Consider the following 22,901-nt stretch of genomic DNA (forward strand, 5'->3'; position numbering starts at 1 on the left):
CGGGGTACAGGCCAGATGCGTGGGAGGGTGAGAGGATTCACTGGAAACAGAGCGGGGAACAGAACAGGCAGACTGACGAAATACACTGCTGAGGGGAGCAGCGGGCAAGACAGGAGAGGTCTGCCGTGCCATTTGGGATTCTTGCCGGCCGGCTGGGATCGAACCCGCGCTGCAGAGGCTGTGGACATCTTCACAGCAGTGCGCTCGACCACCTGTGCCACCAGGGGAGGCCCAGGAGAAGTTGTTTCTAAGCAAATCATTTAGATATGTTAAGTTCTGATGAAGTGTCTCATTATATAACGAAAATTGGCATACTTATACAAAATAGTACAGGCTTTTAACTTTACTGAAATCCACCTACACATGAGACTATCACTTAATATATACCCTCTATGTAATACAGTAATATAATAGTAACATGTGTAATGTAATATAACATAAAACCCTCAGCAGAAAAATCAGGGCTGGATCCAATTCTTAAAATCAACTTACTGCGTGGCACTAGGGAAAAGTACTCAATCTCCCTGGGCCTCCCTAGGGTCCTCATTTGAAAAACTGGAGTAGTAGTAGTTAGAATATCTGACAGAGCAGCTGTGAAAATGTTTTGAAACTGGAAATAGTATATGAAAGGAGGTATTATGAAATCTTTGCTCCCTAAGAATTCAAGGGGCAAAAGATACCTATTTCAAGCAAGGGAGTAGAATATTGTAAGTGATTATAATTCGGTGATCACTATAATAACTCCCTAGTGAAGATTCACTTACCGAGATACCCCTGTGGGCACCAGGCTGATTTCATACACACCCTCTTTGCTAGAGGAAACAAAGAAAACAGACCAATCAGTATCAGGCAAAACAATACACCTCACCCCATGGCAGGGTTGTCCTTAGGGTTCCCAAAGCCCTGATTCACCAATCATTTAACAAGAAGGGTGCGAGACAAAGCATAACCCCACCTTCTTTTAACACTGAGGTAAGGGGCAAGACGGTGGTGTAGCTTAATGGCAGTAGGAACAGAACCCTGACAGGAGACAATGGGATAAAATAAAGTGTGACAAAATAAAGTCTTTGTATTTCACCCAAAATTTAGACAGATAAAGTTCAGGAATCTATCACACAAAGATATACCAGGAGAGTATAGAGTCTTTGCAGACTCTAGAGTAGGGATGTATTTAATGGGCAGCAAGGACATTCAGGGCTCTGAGCTTCTGTCCTGTCAAAGACAGCTGTCTAATGAGGTTCTTCTTCTGATTAAAATTCTTCAAAGGCTTCCCATCAGCTTTCAGCTTTGCCTGCAAGGTCCTCATGACTTAGCTCCATGTCCTTAGCTTACTTGGACTCATCATCCTCCAGCAGCAACTAGTGCTTGGAATCTACACTATGTTTCAACCTCATGCTTTTCTGCATGCTGGAAAGCCTCCCTGAACCAGCCTCCCCACCCCAACCCAATGCCCCATCTTTGGTCCAATGGGAAATTCTAATTCAGCCTGCAAAATCTCAGCTCAGCATCATCTTCTGTAAATCTTTCCCAACTTTTTACCCATCCAAATAAAAGTGACCATCTCATACCTGTGCCTAGGCCTCACCTTGAGCCTACTATTTCATGATATACAGGATTATAATTGACTTATCTGATTACATGTCTACTTCAATTACCAGACATGGGCTCCCAACAAGCAAGGAATGGGTCATTACTCCATTGCACAGCGCACAGCACAAAGTAGATGGACAATAAAACCTTACTGAACTTAATCACATCTGCAAAAGTGCAAAATGTTGTAGATGTGCAAGGCAGTGAGGTCATGGTGAGAAAAGTGATCCAGACTGGACAGGTGTCTTTATCAAGAAAATTGTGTCATTTCTCCAAGTAAGATATACACATGGCTAACAGACACATGAAAAAATGATCAACTTTACTTATTACAGGGAAATGCAAATCAAAACCAGATGTCATCCCACACTGTGAGAATGACCTATATAAAAGACTGGAAACAACATGTGTTGCTCAGGGTGTGGCAAAAAAAGAACTGTTAGTGGGAATGTAAACTAGTGTGGCCTCCAGGGAAAACAGTATGGAGAGTCCTTAAAAATCTAAAGACAGAAATACCATACATCTGCTAGGCATTTATCTTAAGAATATGAAAATGTTAATTCAAAAAGATTTGTGCACCCCTGAGTGGACAGCAGCATTATTCACAGTAACTAAGAAGCAGAAACAACAGAAGACTGGAGACTCCTTGGCTATTTGGGACAACAAGGGTAGTACCAGAGGTGATAATTAAGTCAGAAGTGAGAAAGCGAAGACAGTGACCACACAGTATTTTTGGTATGTGGAATATAAACAACCAAAGCAAACAAACTAACAAATGTAACTCCAAAACTGTGAAAATCTAGTGGTTATCAGAGGGGAAGGGAGGTAGTGGAGGAAAGACAGAGGACCTGGATCTGACAGTGGGAAGGTGCCAGAACTTTGGTGGGGGGTGAGGTGAGGTTATAAACAAGAGGTGAAAATGTACTCCCCAATTTATCTGGTAATGTAAATTAATGGTAAACCAACAAAATTTTACTAAGAAAAAAGAAAACTGTGTCAGATCCTTCTCAGAAAGAAGTAAGTTCTAGAGAATAATGGGAAAGGACATTGCCCTCTGTCATGTCAGCGAGTAGTTAATGAGCTCTGGCTGGGCGCCAGGATGAGCCGAGCCCAGCAGTTATTGCCATACATATTTATCACTTTTCTAGATGAGCTGCTTTTCAAGTAAGTACCCCAGAGTGTAAGTAAATGTTTTAATGTGATGTATTTGAGGTCACATTTACAAACTAGCTTACTTCAAATGTGGGTGATATTGAAAACAAATGTGGTACAGCTAATTTTAGATAACCAAAATCAATAGGCCTTAGGGCCAAGGAAGAATGACTTCTGTCATTTTGCTCTAATGCACAAATTTACAATTGCCCATTTCTTCAGCCTGATGGTCCATCCGAACCTTGTAATGGGTTTCATGGTTTTATTTCCTTTCTCACCTGTGGAGGCACTAACACATTGCATTTGTACTAACACATTTGTAAAAACAGTTGAAAACTGTTAAGAGTTACTAGACTGGGCCTTCAGTGATCATGTAGTTTAACCTTTAACATTACAGACAAGAAAAGTCATGCAGAGAGAGGGCAGTAACGTACTTATGGATTACTTACCTAGTGGCAAGGCCACAACCTCACACCCTCTTTGAAAGCATAACAACATTTGTGCTAGTTTCAAATTTTTTTAAGCTATACAAGTCAACCTGCAAACTAAACAGCTTACCAGACTGTTCATGGGGAGTAACACACACAAAACTCCATCTGCAAAAATAAAAGGATGCTCCTACTGGCAGATGGAAAAAGAAAAATCAGGGGGAAAAAAGTGAAAGTATCGCTCATTAATTTTGAAAAAGAACACTGATCAATATTAAAGGAATGCTTACTATTATGTCAATTGCTCTGAAATAATTATGTGGTTTTAATAAATGAACTGCAAGGTCATTTAGCTTTCTAGCAGCTTTCACAAACACTGCTAGCAAAAGACCCACGCTTCAATGAATTTGGAAAAATCACCCTTTGTCTTTCACTGGAAGATATTTTAGCTTAATGTCTGCAGATATATTAGTGAAATAGGGTCAGGAAATCTATACAAAAGTCAAAGTTTAATGTGCAGGTATCTTGTTGCATTTTCCACATCAGCAAATTCAAAAAGATTTCTCAAAAGACCTAATTTAAAAACATCTGAGATAGGAACATCTCAGTCTAAAATTAAGACACTAATTGGGCTGTTATCTCTTCCAGATGTAAAAACCAGGATGAAGGAAAGATCCTGGGCTCTCCATTTCACTGTGGGCAAGAGTTACGGGAAGGCAGCAAATTACTTACTCAATCACTCGAGGTTCTGGGGCTCTGCGTACTGCCTGCAAGAAAATAAGATCTTACTTCTGGAACGAATCCTACTTCTGGCGAGGGCGGGGGTGGGGGGGTAAGGCAGGTGGGGCGGGGAAGGGTTCTTGTTTGCAGGATTACATTATCCTCTCTCATTTCTGGTCAAAATAAAAAGAAATCAGGTCTAAAACTATCCCTTTCTTATTCCAAGATCTTACTATCCCACTATAATCCCTTGTTTCTACCTTTTTTTTTTAGAATGATATCACAGTTACTAGTTGGTAGTAAAAAAAAAAAAGAATCAATTAGAATTAATCCATTGTCCTAGCTGCCAGAAACTCTGGAAAAACCTTTCTAGGAGATTTATAAAAATTGAGGACATACTGTTAGGGGGAAAAGGATGTCCCAAAGCTAATTCCATATAGGCTTTGTGGACTCCACCCCCACCCCAGGCCAAAGCCAAAGACACTGGGAACTTCAAATCCCATCACCACCAAAGGGAAGGTGGCTGGGACCTGAGGGTGGGGTTAAGCAGCCAGGTGGATACAAAAGGCAGACACGTGGGCTTTGGGGGCTCTCCATTTTTGGGCTTTTGGCCAGCTCGCAGCGTCCGGCCAGCTCTGAGAGTGACTTTGGGTTTCCAGGTCGTCGGATCGGGTAGGACGCATTAAAGACTTTATTTCCCTATTTTCTCCCTGAGTTGTATATTTTCCTTATTTCTTTTTCTCTTGTAAATAAACCTTTTATTAACCCTTTTGTGTGTGTCTGTAGTAGAGTATTCTTAAGTCCCTTTAAAGCGCGCGGGTGAGGACCCACAGCCAGGAACCCGTTTAATATCGGGGTGGCTCTATAACAATACTATAAAATAAAGGATTTTAATCATTATTTATGCAATCACTATAGTAAGATGCCTGGTTTCTAGTGCTTTTTTCTATGTTACTAAAAACAACGAATTTTCACTGTTTCTTACATTTTTATCTGGCAGGGGAGAGGGAGCTAAACAACCAGGCAATGAGGTAGCTTAAATTTCAATACAATTCCAAGGACATTTGTTGCAAAAGCACTGAAGACACCATGGTTGGTTTTAGAACCATCAGAAGTGAGATGACCAATACAATATCTAGTCTAGTTTAGGACTTTAAGAACTGGGATAATCTCTAATCATGGTATAGACTTCTTGCCAAAAATTGGAATTACATCACATGCCCATTACTTGGGGGCAGGTTACAAAGAATCTTCAGACATATTAAGGAACTAATACTTCCCATTTCGTTATGGTATGAGTCACTCCCTTTTTATTAGTGAATTCATTCAGTCACTGTTTGAGAATCAGCTATGTGAATACAGCTTTTATGTGCAAATCATTGTTTTACTGTTGAAGGAGATGCAAGAATCTACCTGCTGGGGTTCTTTGAATACAAACAGTCTGTCAGACAGATGAGGATCCTTGTTCGTCCAGGTCTGACCAGGCTTCTGGTGGAGATGACTCCTAGCAGTTGTAGCTGAAGCAAGAGAGAGAACAGACTCAAAGCAGGGTGAAAAATATACACTCATCTACCTTCTATTGTGCGAGGACTAACAAAATCCACCTGCAGATGACCTACATAGCAGCTAGACATTACTTAGTGAAGCCCAGACACTGAAAAGTTTGAGAGTAGTGACTAAACATGAGGAACAACACCAAAGATCAACTCCTAGCACACTGTCAACAAAGCCAACAAACTACAGTCACATTTTAAATCATTCTTTAACATCAACTGAAATGGAAGTGTTATAAACCACATCCACACATGCACACATATACACACACGCACGCACAAACATCCCCCACTGGTTCTTGCCTGGCTGAGCAACTGCCTGGCTCTTTGCGGGGCCAGCCCAGGCTCCCTGCACTCGGGCTCGCCGTCTTTTGTCCTCCATGTTAACCAAAAAGACTTCTGCTCTTAGCTTCCAGATGATTTCATCCTGATTTAAACCACACAGTGGTTATCTGTTTAAAAAAAAAAGGGGGGGGGATTTTAGTTAGGGTTGTGAAATCTTGGCCGACTAAGAGGTAATTATTCTCTTAGGCAGAAGCAGTTGCTCAATGACAATTATAGTTTTTACATAAAATCATTTGTGTCATCACAACATCACAAAGCGACGAAGTCACTCAGGGCCGGTGGTTTTAATATTTCTCTCCTGCAATCTTACAGATCATTTGCTTCATTCACAAGAAAGTGCACGTCAAGAAATTCTAAAACCAGAATCTACCATAAACCACATAATTCTTATTAGTTCCCGAGAGAAGAACATAAAGTATAACACCCCTGCACCTGCATGGACATTAAGAAATAGCCGAGAGCCTCTGTGGTGGCGCAGTTAAGACACAACCTATGAAGCTATCCCCAGCCAGGGAGCTACCCACATGGTGCAGCAGACCTCTCCTGGCTCGCCCGCTGCTCCCCTCAGCAGTGTATTTCAGTCAGTCTGCCTGTTCTGCTCCCCACTCTGTTTCTGGTGGATCCTCTCATTCCCCGCATCTCTGGCCTGTACCCCAGCTCTTGTATGCATAAATAAATAAATCTTTAAAAAAATTCTTTAAAAATAAATATATAAAAAATAAAACACCCATGGCCTGCCTCCAGAAGCTCTGATTTAAGATGGCTACAGGTGTTTGTCTTTGTAGCCAGCACTGTAGGAGACTGGTATTAAGCAAGTATGTGAGAACCATTGCTGAAGAGATAACCCAAAGTAACTCAGAAAAATCAATAGCAAGCAGATTAACATTCAGATTTCATTAAATTCTAGTGTTCAGCTCATTGAAAATATCCACTTCATACTGGCCAGTAATACCAATTTGCCATTTATGCCAATGAAATTTTAACTCACAGCAAAAACAAAAGCAGGTAGATTCAGGCCACAAGTTCTGAACCTATGATTCAATCTTTCTGGGTCTATTTATGAAAGCCTCACATTTCAAGGTCTCAAAGGTAATCAGCCCATTTTATTGCTTGTGTAGACCACAGATTCCTAGCCCTCATACCCAGCCCTTCTGACTCACTGAAGCTGATCTGCTACCAGAAATCTTTGTTTAACAAATTCCCCAGGTGATACGTATGTAATTCTTATTTAATAGGTGGAGAGAGGAGGAAGGCTGCTGCCTTCATAGTTGGCAAAATCAAATACTAGCTCTCCCGTCCCACACGATTTGAAGCGGTCGCCGTAGTTTGACAATTCCTTTCAGCTGTGGCCTTAAAACCTTAACAACAGTTAGTTGTAGTAGCCGGAGGGGTTATGACATGCCCACCTTCTTCAAAGCTCTTTTCACAGGGGAGCGAAGTGGTTGACGCCAGGAGTAGCTGTTGACTCCAGATTCAAAGAGCATCACCCTAGACCTGCCGAACGCAGGGATTCCCCAACACTTTGCTAAATAACCCTGCCCTGGGCCTCCCTGGTGGCACAAGGGGTTAAGCACCGCACTATCAGGCTGTCCACAGCCTCAGTAGCACGCGTTCAATCCCCCGCCGGTCAAGGAGCAACCCACATGGTGCAGCAGACCTCTCCTGCCTCGCCCGCTGCTCCCCTCAGCAGTGTGTTGCAGTCAGTCTGCCTGTTCTGCTCCCCACTCTGTCTCTGGTGAATCTTGTTAGGGAGAAATGATGTCCTGAGCTAATCCCATACAGGCTTTGTGGACTCCACTCCCAGTCCAGACTAAAGTCATCAAGACATTGGGAAAGACAAATCCCATCACCACCAAAGGGAAGGTGGCTGTGACCTGCGGGTGGAGTTAAGCAGCCAGGTTGGGTATAAAAACCAAACACGTGGGCCTTGGGGGGCTCGCTATTGCTCGCCTCCTGGCTTCACAGCTCCTGGCTTGCAGCCAGCTCTCAGAGCGCCATTTGGGATTCCAGATCGGCGGATCAGATAGGACTCATTTAAAACTTTGTCTCCCACTTTTCTCCCTGAGCTGTACATTTCCTCATTTCCCCTTCCCTTGTAAATAAACCTTTTATTAACCTTTCACGTGTGCCTGCAGTAGAGCATTGATAAGTCCTTTTAAGCGCGCGGGTGAGGACCCACAGTCAGGCACCCCGTTTTGTATCGGGGTTGCTCTACTCCCCTTCCCTTGTAAATAAACCTTTTGTTAACCTTTCGCGTGAGCCTGCAGTAGAGCACTGATAAGTCCTTTTAAGCGTGCGGGTGAGGACCCACAGTCAGGCACCCGATTTTGCATCGGGGTTGCTCTACAACACTCTCACCCCCACATCTCTGGCCTGTACCCCAGCTCTAGTATGCATAAATAAATCTTAAAAAAAATAAATAACCCCGCCCTACACCCCGGGATTCCTTGCTCACTTGAAACTTGAGAACCCCGTTGCAGTGCAAAACTGGTGCCTCGAAGCGGTTTGAACCCACATGTGTTACTCCCCAGAAGCACGACCAATATAGCAACTGACTTCACCTTGCCGAGGCGCGGCTCTTTCCTTTGTGGTCAAAGTGCACATTAAACGACCTCGGCAGGAGAAAGGGCAGGTCCTCAAGACCGGAGAGCAGCAGCCCCCATTGCAGACCCTGCCTCTCCCGGAGGCCCGCGACGAGTCTCACAGGTTGCCCGCGAGGCGCCCTCGGGCGCGGCCCCTCCCTAGCCCGGGACACCCGCGCGAGCCGGAGGCCGCCCCAGCCGGGGAGCCAGCGCGCAGATTCAAACCCCTGCCGTCCCGGAGCGGACCCCCAGACCCGGATCCGCCCCCCGCCCGCGGCCCGGGGAACTTCAAGAGCGACGCACCGACTCCCAACAACTCCCAACCATAGGCCGCGGCGTCGGTCACGTCCTATGAACGTCACGCCTCTGGCGTCACTTCCGGCGCCACTGTTAGGAGTCCGGGTGGCTCCGCGCGGCGCCCGCGGCGAGGGCCGGGTCGGAGAAGTGGCGCGCGGGCCAGAGCTCGGGGATCAAGTGCGCGGTGGAAGCCGGTGAGCAGCCGGGATATGGCGAAGGTGGGGAGGAAACGTGTTCCCCGGACCGAGCCCTTCTGGGGGTCACCGCCACCCCTCCCCATCCAAACTGGAGACGTCCGAGCGCCAGAGTCTTTGCTTCTCTGGGGAAAGAGCGATCGAGTCCCCAGCACGGCTGGTGGAAAGTGAGGCGCTTTGGGGAGCCGAGACTATTAAATTCTGAAAGCCTTGGAGGGTCTAAGATGCCCCTCCTCGCTGTTTTCCTTGTGCTTCCCCGATCCTGCCTTGGGTCCACGCCTTCGTCGTCACGGCGCCTCCAGTGCTAAGTACATTTTGTTTTGAATGAACAGATTGAAATTTCAGTCCAGCTGCTACCATGTAATATACGGGGTGTATATAATCTAGGGCAGGTACTCAATTTCTCGATAAAATAGGTATAACTCTTGTTGGGAGAACAAAATGAGATAATGTATTTAGAGAATTTAGTGTGATAGCTGGAATCCAATAGAACGCCAATAAATATTAAGAAATGTTCTCTTCAGTCCAGTTCTTGAAAAACCAAAGTGACCAGGTTAAACCTTTAATGTGGAAAATAGCAAAAGCATCTCTGAGTCAACTAATTTAGGCAGGTGATTCTCTGAGATTAGCCAAAGCAGTCCCTGTGGAAGTCTTTAAAATAAGCATAGCTTTGTAAGCAATACATATATATATATATATATACTGAGATATATATATACTGAGATATATATATATATATATATATATATATATATATATATATATATACTGTTCACCAGCAGGAAGCTCAATGTACTTATATTGTTACCACTGTTATATCTAATTTTCACAGCATCCATTATTCCTTGTTATACTTTGTGACATTGAAGGAAAAATGATTTATCCTGTAACTGAAAGAGAAAAGTGGTATTGTTAGGGGGAAAAGGATGTCACGGTATGGCCAGACTATAATTTTTTTTTATCTCCTCCCTTCTATCTCCCCAACTAGTAATTTGTTAGTATCTCCTATTGCTTCTGGAACTTTGGCTATATCTTCGAATGGGGATGGCATTTCTTTTCAGTGATTTTGGTTTTGGAATAGGAACAAAAGTCTTCAGCCTCCAACTAGCCTGTTTCTCTAAAATCAATCCATGGCCTGTTTGCATCCAAAATAGCTACATTTTCAACAGGATCACCTACATTTTTACCAGGTGCTGCAGGTAATTCTGATGCACAGAAATTTGAAAACCCTTAGGATGCATGTAGGGCAACATATCATTTCATTCTGTCTGAGTATGAGGTGTTTTCCAGGACACAGAACTTTTAATGCCAAAGCCAGATAAGTCATAAGCAGCAGAGATGACAGTCACCCTAGATGTGCCCATGAGCATGTAGTACTAGGAAAACATTCTTCATGGGTCTTGATAGTTCGGTTTTCCCAATTTCTATATGCAGTACTTGTTATTGGGGGGGGGGCGGGGGGGTGGAGACTGTCGAAGATGGATTGGTGAGATTTGTTGCCAGTTGGTTCCCAGCTCATTGATTCTCAGCTCCAAATGCATCCTTCACTGCCCTGCCTTGCAATGCTGGAACATCTCTCCCTTGCTATTTGACCTGGTGTTAAGCTTCATCAGTAGAGGGTACTGGAGGGACAATAGAGGAGGAATGCGCTCTTCCTGATTCCAGTGTGCTCCTTTCCACTGGCTCTGCAATGCACAGCTGTGTTTGACGTCTCTGTGAGCTAAACTGCAATTCAGTCAGTAAGGCGTGGATTGGGAAGGAGTAGGATCCCAAAACTTGAAATAGGGGATCTGCTTGGACCCAGGTGAAACTGACAATCTCAAACGCCTGTCACCCTGAGCCTCCCATGGCAGTGGAACTAACTCATCTTCCTGTGTCGGAAACTAGTGCTTTGCTTGAAAACCCTGTCCTGGAGCAGATGACTTGAAAACTGCAGCATAGATCTGTACTTACTGATGGGCAGGAGTACTGCCAGACCTGTACCTGTTGGGGTTCTGCCCAGAGGCAGTGGCTTCTCCCTCCCTCTACTGTTTGTATATTCCTAGTTTTCCTTTTCCCATTGTAGGTCATACCCTATTATGCGCAATAATTATTTTTTTATTGTTTGCATTATTGTATAGTCGCTGTCTCCTATGTGAGTCCTGAATATGTATAATTGTGGTATGGGGTTTGGGAGCAATAGCTAGCAAGTGACCAGCCCAGTGGTTTGCCTCTGATTTGGGTCCTTGGCATCTTGTGCTGCTCTTATCTCTCTTCACCTGAAAAGCCCTCCTCAAGACTCAGGTTAGCCTGTTTGGCTGCCTTGCCTCTTAAACCAGCATTATGATTCAAACACCAGCTGCATCAGTCACTAGGAGATGCTTGTAAAAGTCAGATTCCAGGCCCCACATCAAGATTCTGTGTTAGTGGCCTGGGGCCAGGCCCAGCAATTTGTACTTTTAACCATGCTCTGTTCATTTTGCAAGAGCCTACGAGAGTTCACTCTTTTTCAGCTGCCTGCTTTCTCCAGGTGGTCACTTTTCCACTCAACAACTCTCTTATCCCCTGAATGGCAAAACCAAGACATATTTTAAGTGCTGGTAGCTTTTAAAATGTGGGTGAGCCACACACTGCAGCTTATTTTCAGTTGCCAGTTTTCATTCCAGACTTGCCAAACTTTCCCCATTTCCATCATGTGCCGCTAGTGGAGCACCTGCTGCTGAATTCCTGAGAAGATCCAATCCAAGGGAAATAATGGTGCATCCTGCTAATAGTGCTCAGAGAAAGTACCGCATAGAGAAACTCCCAGCCCATGTCTCACTGCCAAAGGCTTGGCAGTTCCCAGCTTGAAGGAGGAGGGTGCGACAGGAACCTGCCAGCCCTGCAGAATGATTGCATGGAGTTTTTCAACTCTCTGCCAACTTTAAACCATGTTGAGGGAGACAGCATACCTCCCGACTCCAGACAGGAACTCCTCCTGTTAGTGCCCACCTAAAACTGCTCTAAAATAACCTGTTCGTTTTTTTAAAAAGACAGTCAATAGAAAAATATCCATACTGAAGCACATAGAAAAAGAAACAATAGAAAGCTTGGTGGAGGTTCCTGGCAGTAGAGCTGAATACAAGAACCAGATTCCAGCTAAATCACAACAGAGTGGTCCCATGCACATTCCTGATCGTGCTAGTTAGAAGTCTGTATGTCTCTATTCTCTGCATAAATTTTGACTTTTCCCTGTTATTCTATCATTTATATTAGCTTACATCATACAGAATCCTTACCTAGAAGAAATAGAATTACCCAAACACCTCTGAAATGAATTTGTGACAGTTTACCTTTTAATGGAAGACTGAATTCACAAGAAGTGATCTCTCCATGGGCAAACCAAAAAAAAAAAAGTGTAAGAAACTGAATTCAAAGTAGAGGTGGTGAACAGTGAGAAAAGATATCAGTGGATAATCTTAAGAAAATGTCTTCATCTAAAGATTCCTAATTTAATTGCATCTGCAAAGACCCTTTTCCCCATGAGGTAACATTTACAGGATAAGGGGATTAGCCTGATATCTCTGGGGGCTATTATTCAGCCAAAGATAACATCCATCCATCCACCCATTTATCTACATTTTAACTTTATGCCAGGCTAGATTTTGAGCACTTTAGAAATATTCAATTTATGCTTACAACAATCTATGAGCTAGGGACTATTTTTCAGAGGCAAAACCAAGGTAGAGATAGGATATAACTTGCCCAAGCTAGAGCATACTCACGTTCTGACCACAATGCAATTATTTATAAATCAATAACAAGATTTTAACTTTTAATTTTGAATTATCAGATTTACAAGTTTGCAAAAACAGTACAAAGAATTGCCCTTTACAGAGATTCACCAAATGTTAACATTTAAACACAATTTATTTCACAATTTTCTGTATAAACAACTTTTTAATGAACGTTTTGAGATTAAATTGCATATATCATGTCCCATTATCCCTAAATACTCTAGTGTATTTCCTAAAAAACCATGGACTTTTTAAGTACCCACAGTACAATGATCAAACTAAGGGAATTAACACTGATAAAATTCTATAACCTACAGACCTTATGTAAGTATCACCAATTGTCTCAAAAATGTCCTTTATAGCAAAATATTTTTTTCTAAGATCATGCATTACATTCACTTGTCACATTTCTTTAGCCACTTTAATCCAAAATTTGTGACAAGTTTAGGCTGCTTACTTTGTAGGATACCCTTTAATTTATTTCCTGGGGGTTAGGTTCAGTTTATTTATTTATATGTATTTGTTGGGAATACCACATTAGTGATGTTGCATCTTCAGTCCATTATCAGAATGTACATTATGTAATACGGTCTTGTAAGTGGTGACACTAATACAAACTTTTTTAAGTATTGGTATTGAAAAAGAATATATATATACATGTACACATACATACATTGTGGGATATAGCAAAAGATATTTAGAGCCTTAGATATTTATGTAAGAATAGAAAAAATAATATATGAGTGAATTAAATGTCCAATTTACAAATTAGAAAAGTAGCAGAATAAAGCCCCAGGAAAACAAAAGTGGCATAGCAGCTCAACACCAAAAGTTGATTCCTTAAAAAACACAAGTTGATCAACCAAAAGTTGATTCTTTAAAAAACACAACATCCAGACTTGTGGCAAAATAAATGGTCAAGGAAAAGGAAGTGAGAAGATACAAGGAATATTAAGAAACAATATATTAAGTACAAATCCAGCAGAAGCTTAAAAAGGAAGAAAATTACTTGAGTTACTTTAGGTTAATACACTTGGGGAAAATATATCATGAGTAAATGCTTAGAAAAATCTTATTTTCAAAACTGACCCAAGAAAAAAACAGAAGCCCTGAGTAGCAGTGCCATCTAAGCATTAACTAGCCAGTTAAGTAGTTAGCTAAACTAGTTAAGTAGTTTTAAAATCCTACCACAAATAAAAACTTGGGCTAGATGGCTTTTACAAACTTTAAAAGATTGTTCCCATGTCTTTACAGATTCTTCCAGAGAACAAGACAATCCTCCCCAGTTCATTTAATGAATGAAATTATAATAGCCTTGAAAGGAAAACCATCCAATTGTAAGAAACTTCTTAAATATAGATGTAAAAATTCTAAATAAAATAGCAGCAAACTAAATTCAGCATTATTTAAAAGTAGTGAAATATAACCATGAATGTATGGGTGATTTAATGCTAGAAAGTCACAACTAGACTAAGTAAGTTCTAGGAACTCTTCAGAAAATGTCACCAAGCCTATACTTCAATATGTATATACACTTTCCCACCCTTAGAACATACCAGGTATATCTCCTCAGATGCTTTGCACAGGCAGTTTACCTGGAACACCCGTTCCTCAGGTAGCAGGAAGGCTTGCTGAAGATTGTTCAAACACCTCTCATGTACTCTGTGGCAATTAAAAATCACCCACTCCCCCGTCACACGTTAATTCCCCATCCTCCTTACTCTGCTTCATTTTCCCCACAGATATAACACTATAATACATTACTATTTCTTTTATTATCTGTCTCCTCATTTGCTCCCCCACCCCAATCAAAATGGAAGATCTAAAGAACAAGAATTTTTGTCTTCTTTGTTCACTGTAGTTTCACTAGCACCCAGAAAAGTAAATGAATACAACTGGCACTCAACAAATGCACACAGTATGTCTCAAAATTGGTGTAACAGGGAAGACAAGCTTGCCTTATACCCTGTTGGACTCCTGTTTGTATCACCCGTACTTCCGGCCACAATGACGTGTAAAAGAGTGGACAAAGTTGTGACATGCCATTCACCACACTACAGTTTTTCATCCAAACTATTTGTGTCCAGGCTAGACTCAGCAAGCCATTTCTAAATGTCTTCATGTAAATCTCAATAGAATTACATTTCTACAATGAATTTTAAATTCTGTCCATATTTACAAGTTTTGCATGATGACTGACATACAACCTAAAAGTGACATGTAACCTAATCCTTGAACTTTTAAAAATGTTTCCAACAAATTTTGTTTTTGACACTGGTAAACAACAGAGCAAAGTAAAAGAATCTAGGACCCCCTAAATCTCAGTCATTTTTGGTACCAATAGACCTTCGATGGAGATCAATAATACCATTTTTACCAATGATTTATTCCCAGCACGTGTGGGACTGGCACAAAGACCAATCAGAATGGTACATATTATGTGTGGACGATGACTCCTCTCCCATTCCTTCCATGCTAGTTCACTGAAAAGGACAATGAAAGAATAAATGAAAATCTGACTTTCTATGTCATGAGGCGAACTGATTCTACATAAATTATCAATATTCTTTTCTACTTTTTGGCCTTAAATCTTCTTTAGTATATATTAGACTATAAAACCAAATCAATATAAACTTAAGTCTAAAAATTATGCTTTGCTACTTGGAAGGCTTGGAGTACATTGGTTCCTCATTTCGTATAGTTTTTCTATTCATGCGCCAGGAAACACAGATTTCCAGGTCATCATCTTCAACTTTGAGTGTCAAATAAAAAGGTTACTTGCTCTGGGCCTCCCTGGTGGCGCAGCGGTTGAGCGCTGGGTTGCGAAGCTGCCCGCAGCCACTGCAGCGCCGGTTCGATCCCCGGCTGCTCCCCGGCCACCGGAGGAGGGTCCCACATGGCGCACAGACCTCTCCTGCCGCCCGCTGCTCCCCTCAGCAGTGTGCCTCAGTCCTTCTGTCTGCTCTGCTCCCAGCTCTGGTTCTGGTGAATTCTCTCACCCTCCCGCGTTTCTGACTGTACTCAGTGCTTGTTTAAATAAATAAATAAATCTTCAAAAAAAAAAGGTTACTTGCTCTGTTGAAAGAGTCAAAGCCAGAGCTCAGAAATGAGGGTTGGATTTCGTAGCCAGACACAACTATCTTCTAACTGGGATAAAAGTGTTTTGTGTAATTGTAAACCAATCCCTACCCCCAAAATCACCATTTTAACAATCGACCAACAAATGTGTGAAGGCAAAAAAATATATATATATATATTGCCCACACCATTGTGATGTTACCATTTCTACACAAAATGGGAGAAAAGGGCAATAATCTGTTTTCACAAAGTAAAACTTATCCAATCTTTGACTATTCTTTCTTCTGAATTAGTGCTTCTTATTTTGGGGGATGCTAAACTAGCTTTTATTTATATAGTGATACTAATAGCAAATGGTAATTTGAGATTTTCTCGTTTTAGTTTCTTAGCTGACAAAATTAAAAGCTTTAATGACCCCAATTAAATTTTTTTTGAAAATTTAATGGTGTTGCAATCTCAGAACCTGGGAACTACGACATAGGTGAAGGCCTACCTTCTATGTTCTATGTTTCACAATATTCATTATTTCTTAGTAATTTCCCCAAGTTATATAGCAGGATAAAAGTCTTAATTTTTAGGAAGCCAGTGTAAAAACAGCCTTAATTTCAAGTACTAAAGAAATACATTTTCAATCCAAACCATGGTTATATCATCTTTTATTAAGACTAGTTAAATGGATACATGTAAGGGAGGTGCTGACTTAAAAGTATACTACTACTTCTCTGCTAGCATTTCTGTTAGAGGAGTAGCCTGTTGTCACATGTGGGAGCTCTAATGGTGCAGAAACAAAAGAATGTGGGGGTCTAGGCAGCCACTTTCCTGGGTCAGGGTTTCCTAAGAGGGACCACAGGTAGCTGCCTGTGTCAGTGGACATCACTGACCACCATTGGTCCATTCACCTTTATAAAATCATCCCAGACAGCTTTCAGGATTTCCATACATTTCAACTGAGAAGAAATGTATATTAAAAGAAAGCATATCTGAGTGGGCTTCATGTGTCAAAAGTAACTATTTCATAAATTATTTCTATGTCATTAGCTATCTTTGAGAAAGAATAATGGAAAATAAATGTACAAACTGGGACACTTATAAAACATCCTGCCAGACAACTATGCAAATCACAGCACATCCGCCCATAGCGAATCTATTCATCTCAACTCCCTCTAAGTGTTAAAACAAGTAGTTAAAGTAGGTTTTGGAGAAAACGCAATAATTATCATTGGCATTTTGGATTGGGGGAAATTATTGAGCATTATTTCTGACTCTGTCATTCTATGTTTTGCTACAATCGTGTTCCTTCTATAAGCTGTTCTTGTTATTAGTTCTATATTCATTTGCTATGAGCATTCAATATTAAACTTCAAAATAACTTCTGCTTTTCTCCCAATATAACATTAGCCTTATTAGAAACTATTAAATGATGACATAGGTTTTGGAGATGGGCGGTGCCTTGCCAAGGACACGCAGTAGCTGGAACATCTGGTCAATCACTGAGAGCTGTTATCCACGCTTAGTTCTTCTTGGTTTTCTTCATCAGACTGTGATCCCGTATGGACTTGTTTAAAGACATGCTAATGTTGAAATACATCCAAGAAGGCATGAGTGAGATCACTGAGCCCTAGAGGAACAAACAATAAAAAGAGATAATGTAACTGCAGCTTGCAATTCGAGTTAAGATGAAGCATATTATCTTATGTTTATTATCTTGCTGTTTTATTTACAGGCAAATTTTAAAGTCCTTGGGTGTACAGTTTAAGATAAAATATAGGGCCTCCCTGGTGGCGCAGCGGTTGAGCGCTGGGTTGCGAAGCTGCCCGCGGCCTCTGTGGCGCCGGTTCGATCCCCGGCTGCTCCCCGGCCACCAGAGGAGGGTCCCACAGGGCGCGCAGACCTCTCCTGCTGCCCGCTACTCCCCTCAGCAGTGTACTTCGGTCCTGCCTGCTCTGCTCCCCGCTCTGGCTCTGGTGAATTCTCTCACCCTCCCGCGCTTCTGACTGTACCCAGTGCATGTATAAACAAAACAAAAAAAACAAACAAATAAATTAAAAAAAAAAAAGATAAAATATAAATGACTCGTTAGTAAGCCTAGGCAATGTATTAATGCTACTATATCCTATGCTGTTTTGTGAATCAATGAGAAAGAAAAACCCAGACCAAAGTACTGATTTGGAACATAGAAATCTACATACTAGAAGATAATGGATCAGGTATCCGTTGGTTCGGGATTGCAGGCCCACGGTTTTAACTGCAGCTTTCACAAACGTGTCTGCAGACGGCTTATCCAAAGTCGGCTTTCGGATTTTAGCCAGTTTCGTAGCTACGTAGAATGGCAGGACACTCTAGAAAGGCAACAACAACCCCCAAAAGAAACATGTCATTGATTAGGAAGGCCACAAACTCAGAATCAGTGATGCCTGATTGCTGAGTGCAGAAACATTCTGATGATATCTACAGTTTAGTGAAGAAAAGCAGTTCTCTAAAGTCAGCTTATCAGACACGTAAGAACATAAAAGTTTTAATCAATCAATAGCTGAAATAGAATTTGAGACTAAAGAAAGTACCACGAACAAGCAGAAACATATATTTTTGCATCTTTAAAAAGAACATGAAACAAATCTGGAGAGTAGCGATTCGGGATGGGAGACTCTTTCTACATTGTCCTGGAATTCCTACATAGCAGATTTTTGACACTTTTAATTCTCCCAAAGAGATACAAATTTTCTTCAAATTGGTGATGAAGTAAGCTTAGTCCATCAACTTTGGTGCCTCTAAAATAAACATTTCACTTTCTCAGCCATGAGTGACCACTTTTCTTCCCTAGTTTCTTACCATTCTGCTTCTCAGTTTTATCTCCTTTACTGCTGACAAATAGGAGCCCCTGTCCTTTGTTCCCCCTTCTTTAACTGGCTGTGGAGAGACAGTAACAGTATGGAACTAGCCTGGGGAACTAAGTGCCACTCAACAGGATTGGTGTGGGGTGACATATCTGGACATTACCTTTTAGAGGAACTGAGCCAGTGTTTGGCTCTTTATTGCTTATTGCTTACGCTCCCTCTGTTTTCGATATGACTCAGCACAGAATATGAGGAAACCCCATTACAGTGAGTCCTGAGTTATGAGGCTCCTACTCTAGTTTGAAACAGCATGGGCATGGTGGGTCCCCAAAGAGTGAACATACCCTATTTATCTCACATGTGTGAAAGGAAAGGATATAAATTACAATGAGGCTTCTATTCATAAGAGGCTCTTTCCAACACCTGGTGGTCAAAATCAAACACTGGAAATAGAAATAAAACTGAGATGTGTTCCACACTAAGGTTTTCCTTCCTGCTGAGAGCCGGAAGCAGTGTTCCCAAGTCTCTCTGAGTGTTGGTTTGTATTTTTCCCGCTCCCAAGTATGAATCTACCAGGACAACCCATCTTCCTTAACAGGTGAGCTCAAACTTCAGCCTACCTGTTAAGAACTAAGTCCCCCCCCCACAAGGGCCCAAAGACCGTCACTATCTGTCTCTCTCCTAGCCCTACAATCACAAACCCACACTAAGTAAACTGACTTCCCCACAGTGCTTCAGTGTCGGCACCAACTCTGAGTAGGTAGCGTTAGTTCTTGAGTATTTTTTTATTGGCATTATCATTATACACATAACCCCTCTCTTAATAAACATAACTTCTTTTTCTCAAAAAGTTCTGTACTCTTTGGGGCCTCCCTGGTGGCGCAAGGGGTTAAGCACAGCACTATGATGCTATCCACAGCCTTTCCAGCATGAGTTTGATCCTCAGCCAGGGAGCTACCCACATGCGCAGCAGACCTCTCCTGTCTTGCCCGCTGCTCCCCTCAGCAGTGTATTTCAGTCTGCCTTTTCTGTTCCCCATTGTCTCTGATGAATCCTCTTACCCCCTGCACTTCTGGACTGTACCCCAGTTCTTGTATGCATAAGTAAATAAATCCTTTAAAAAATTTTTAAAAATTCTTTACTTTTTAACCATATTGCTGAGGATACAGTAGGTGAGGGCACAAACCAGAGACCTCAGACATGTATGACACAGCATAAAATGCAGATTTTAAGGATGTTAAGACAAAGTCAAGGACAAAATATTTGCTGGCCTAGCAAAGCTGAGTATCAAACAAAGCAAAAGAGAGTACAGGCCTCTACTCTGGTCCCACATGATGAAGGAACACAAGAAAACCACTTGCATCCCTATGCTTCCAGTGTCCTGGTTACAAAAAGTGGAAATTAAAAAATCATTCCCATCTATTGAGCATCAACCTACTAACAGTACTGTAAAACGTTGAGCTTTTCAAGGTAAAGATGGTCTGATAATCATACCTCTCAATTACATAATTATACTACAGCCCTCCCGCCTTCCCTCAATAGGTAAAGCCTAAATTGGACTATTTTGATCCCCTTGAAGAATTCAGTCGCACTCCCTGGATGAGCCACTTGATGGTGCCACAAGTTAACTCATCATTCAGTTGGGCCATTTAAATAATGGAGAGAGCCTCCTGAGGATGCAGGTGGGGACAAGAGACAAATTCCAGGGAATGCCAACTTTAGCTATGGTTTTCCAACGAGGAAGTGTAAATTCTGTTTTAGAAAGGGCATTTATTTCCACTGATTTAAAATCAAGGAGGTGAACGTGGACTAGTAGAGGATAGAAAGGATTCAGAGATGAAATAAATTTAAATGAAGTAGAGAAGGTAAACAGGGAGAATTTTGGGGGTAATGGAGACAGCAAGAGCAAAGAAAAGAGACACAAGAGAACACGATATTCTCCGGGAGTTGTACTATGGTTCAAACACTGGCAGTGTGTGAAGCAGCATGAGCAGGACAATGGCTAAGTGGTACAGAAACAAAATCCAATCACTGGACAGCAGCAATGATCAGGACCTGTTCTTATTCGCCACTCAATTGCCAGTGCACACAATAGGGGCCCGGAGATCTGCTGAGGGGATTGGCACCAGAACCCTTCACATAGATAGCACTGAAGAATCTACCAGGGTCTCATTCTCTGATATGTTGCAGTTCAGAAATAAATGATACCAGAAAGTCAACAATGTAATATGGAAGCTTTAACTACAATTTTGTACATTCTGGTGCTTAAGCAATATCATCTGAATAAAGACAAAATTATAGGTCCAGCATCATGCCCAGAATCCTAAAAGGTGTAGTTCAAGTTGTGTGAAAGTAAAGAAATACAGGTCACAACGGCATTTAGGTACATCCTTAAATAGCTAAGACCCCATAAACAATTCTTAATCCATTTTCCTGCTTATTTAGGGAAGCATTCAAGTGAACAGAGTCCAAACAATACCTGTTTATAGCAGATATTTGAGGCAGAAATGGTACAAGCTACTTAAGCTCAACAGTGTGTGGTGTAGATGAATATTGTTAGCTTGGGGACAACCTGCACCTTGACAGGCAGAGATGCAGGCATGTGTTCTGGTCTTCAATTGGAAATCCCAAACTGAAAATAATTAACTAGGCCATAAAGCAAAGTTGTTGATGTTTTACCCTTGCTCAGAAAATTCCCTGGAGGTAACTATCTTTTTTTGTGAACCACTGGAGTAGACTGCTCAGGAATCTTCTCTTCACAACACAGTCTAGCAGGGTTTGATACAGACTAAGAAATCTACCACACCTTCCTATCAGGGAGTGGTGAGAAGACAGATGCCAAGTGCTGCAAGTCAGGCCTTCAAGGCTGAACATGGAAGCTGAGGTGATAAAGGCTGTTTCTGCAGTAGGTCAAGAAAGGCCTACTGCAAAGATCTGAATGGAGAAATTTAGTCAAAGGAGTTCTGGATAAATGGTCTTTTAGACTGAACAAACAGCAAGTGCAAAGGCCCTGAGGTGGCAGTGTAAATTAAAGGGTTAGAGGAACTACAAGGAAGTTAAGAAATTACAGGGGAATGAGATAATGTGGAACCTTTGAAGTCAGAACACAGTGGGTTATAAGAACTCATGACTTAACTCTGAAAGATGAAAAGCCACTGGAGAATTTTTCAGCAGAGAAAAGGCTGTGCTTTAAAGAGATCACTGTCACCACAAGGACTTGAGTAGAGAGGCTGGACAGGAAGGCACTGCAGAATGCCCACCGTGGCTCACATGAGAGTAGTGGCTGCAGAGGTCACAGAAGTGGGCAGAGTGGACATGTTCAAAGGATAAACTAAAGCAGTAAGGACTTTCCAATGGATTGTGGCTATGAGAGAAAGAAGAAAGGTATATGTGGGGGTGGGGGTGGGAAATCAGATGGACTTAGATTCACAGCCCAGCATGACCACTTATATTTGTGGGCCCCAAAATACTGAGCCTTACCATCTTCTGTAATTGGGGAATATGGCATCTTCCTTATTATACTAACATAAATGTTAAATAAAATATGTCAGAGTATAGGATTTGAGCTCTGATATGGATTAGGAATTATTTTCCAATATTTATATTTTTCAGAATGAATTTGGAAAGAAAAACTTGGCTGAATTTTCATATCCTACATGAGTTAGAAGAATGTCATTTTCTACAGAGAATGGCTGGGCATCTGAGTCCTTTCTGCACAGAGATTTAAAGTGACTGGGAGGTACTAAAGGACCTCTCAGGATTTTACAGCCTGTGGTTCAATCTCTGTTGTAACGGGCAAAGGAAGTAAAGATACTATCACTAACAAAACTAGAGATTTACCTACTAGGAAGAGTTCTGAGTCCCATTATCCCAACAGGACTAGTTTTACCATTTTTATAGCCATTTCTCAAAGTTGATACAGTTGATCAGATATAAATATTTCCTGGGAGAATCTTTTTATCACTCTATAGTTATATTTGACTGCATTTGCACCCAATACACACTCCACTAACTTCGTGTATTACCATTGGCAATTAACAAGAATGGGTGAAGACTATTATGTCCGGATAGCCATTTCTCGCTCACCATACACAATCACCTCATTCATGTATTTATTGCTTGTGTATTATCTTATCTCCTGTGCCACTAGATGTAGATTCACCACAGCAGGACTTCCATCTGTCTTATTTTGCCATTGTAACCCCAATTCCCAAACTATTAGGTACCCTCTAAATAGTCCTTGGCTGAAGAAATGTAGAACATGCTATAGACCTCGAGTTTTGGACTTACTATCCCTGGACATTGTAAAGTTTTTAAATACTGTCTTCTCTTTCTGTGGCTGCTTTGGGGACTAGCACTGTGTTCTCTTCACC

At 41.7% G+C, this 22,901-nt stretch overlaps 2 protein-coding genes across 3 annotated transcripts in view; both read right to left on the reverse strand.

Annotated features, from left to right (window-relative positions):
• The window catches only part of ALKBH3 (alkB homolog 3, alpha-ketoglutarate dependent dioxygenase), a gene marked incomplete at its 5' end in the record, with an annotated part of 31,944 nt that extends 26,119 nt beyond the window's left edge, over nucleotides 1–5,825 (reverse strand). Inside the window, 4 exons of one of the 2 annotated variants that reach the window (XM_084232045.1) lie at nucleotides 765–812; nucleotides 3,903–3,937; nucleotides 5,304–5,407; nucleotides 5,747–5,825. In XM_084232045.1, the coding sequence (XP_084088171.1) occupies nucleotides 765–812; nucleotides 3,903–3,937; nucleotides 5,304–5,407; nucleotides 5,747–5,825 (266 nt within the window). Of the gene's footprint in view, nucleotides 1–764; nucleotides 813–3,902; nucleotides 3,938–5,303; nucleotides 5,408–5,719 lie in introns of both variants that reach the window. The other variant, XM_084232044.1, reaches the window with a different exon arrangement.
• An 11,379-nt stretch (nucleotides 5,826–17,204) lies between these two features.
• Nucleotides 17,205–22,901, reverse strand: part of HSD17B12 (hydroxysteroid 17-beta dehydrogenase 12) — a gene marked incomplete at both ends in the record, with an annotated part of 127,413 nt that continues 121,716 nt past the window's right edge. The window contains 2 exons of the mRNA XM_084236084.1: nucleotides 17,205–17,312; nucleotides 17,884–18,033. Coding sequence (XP_084092210.1) covers nucleotides 17,205–17,312; nucleotides 17,884–18,033 — 258 coding nt within the window. The remainder of the gene's footprint in view (nucleotides 17,313–17,883; nucleotides 18,034–22,901) is intronic.

The sequence above is a fragment of the Talpa europaea genome (genome assembly GCF_964194135.1).
Source record: "Talpa europaea genome assembly, chromosome: 1".
NCBI classification, from domain to species: domain Eukaryota; kingdom Metazoa; phylum Chordata; class Mammalia; order Eulipotyphla; family Talpidae; genus Talpa; species Talpa europaea.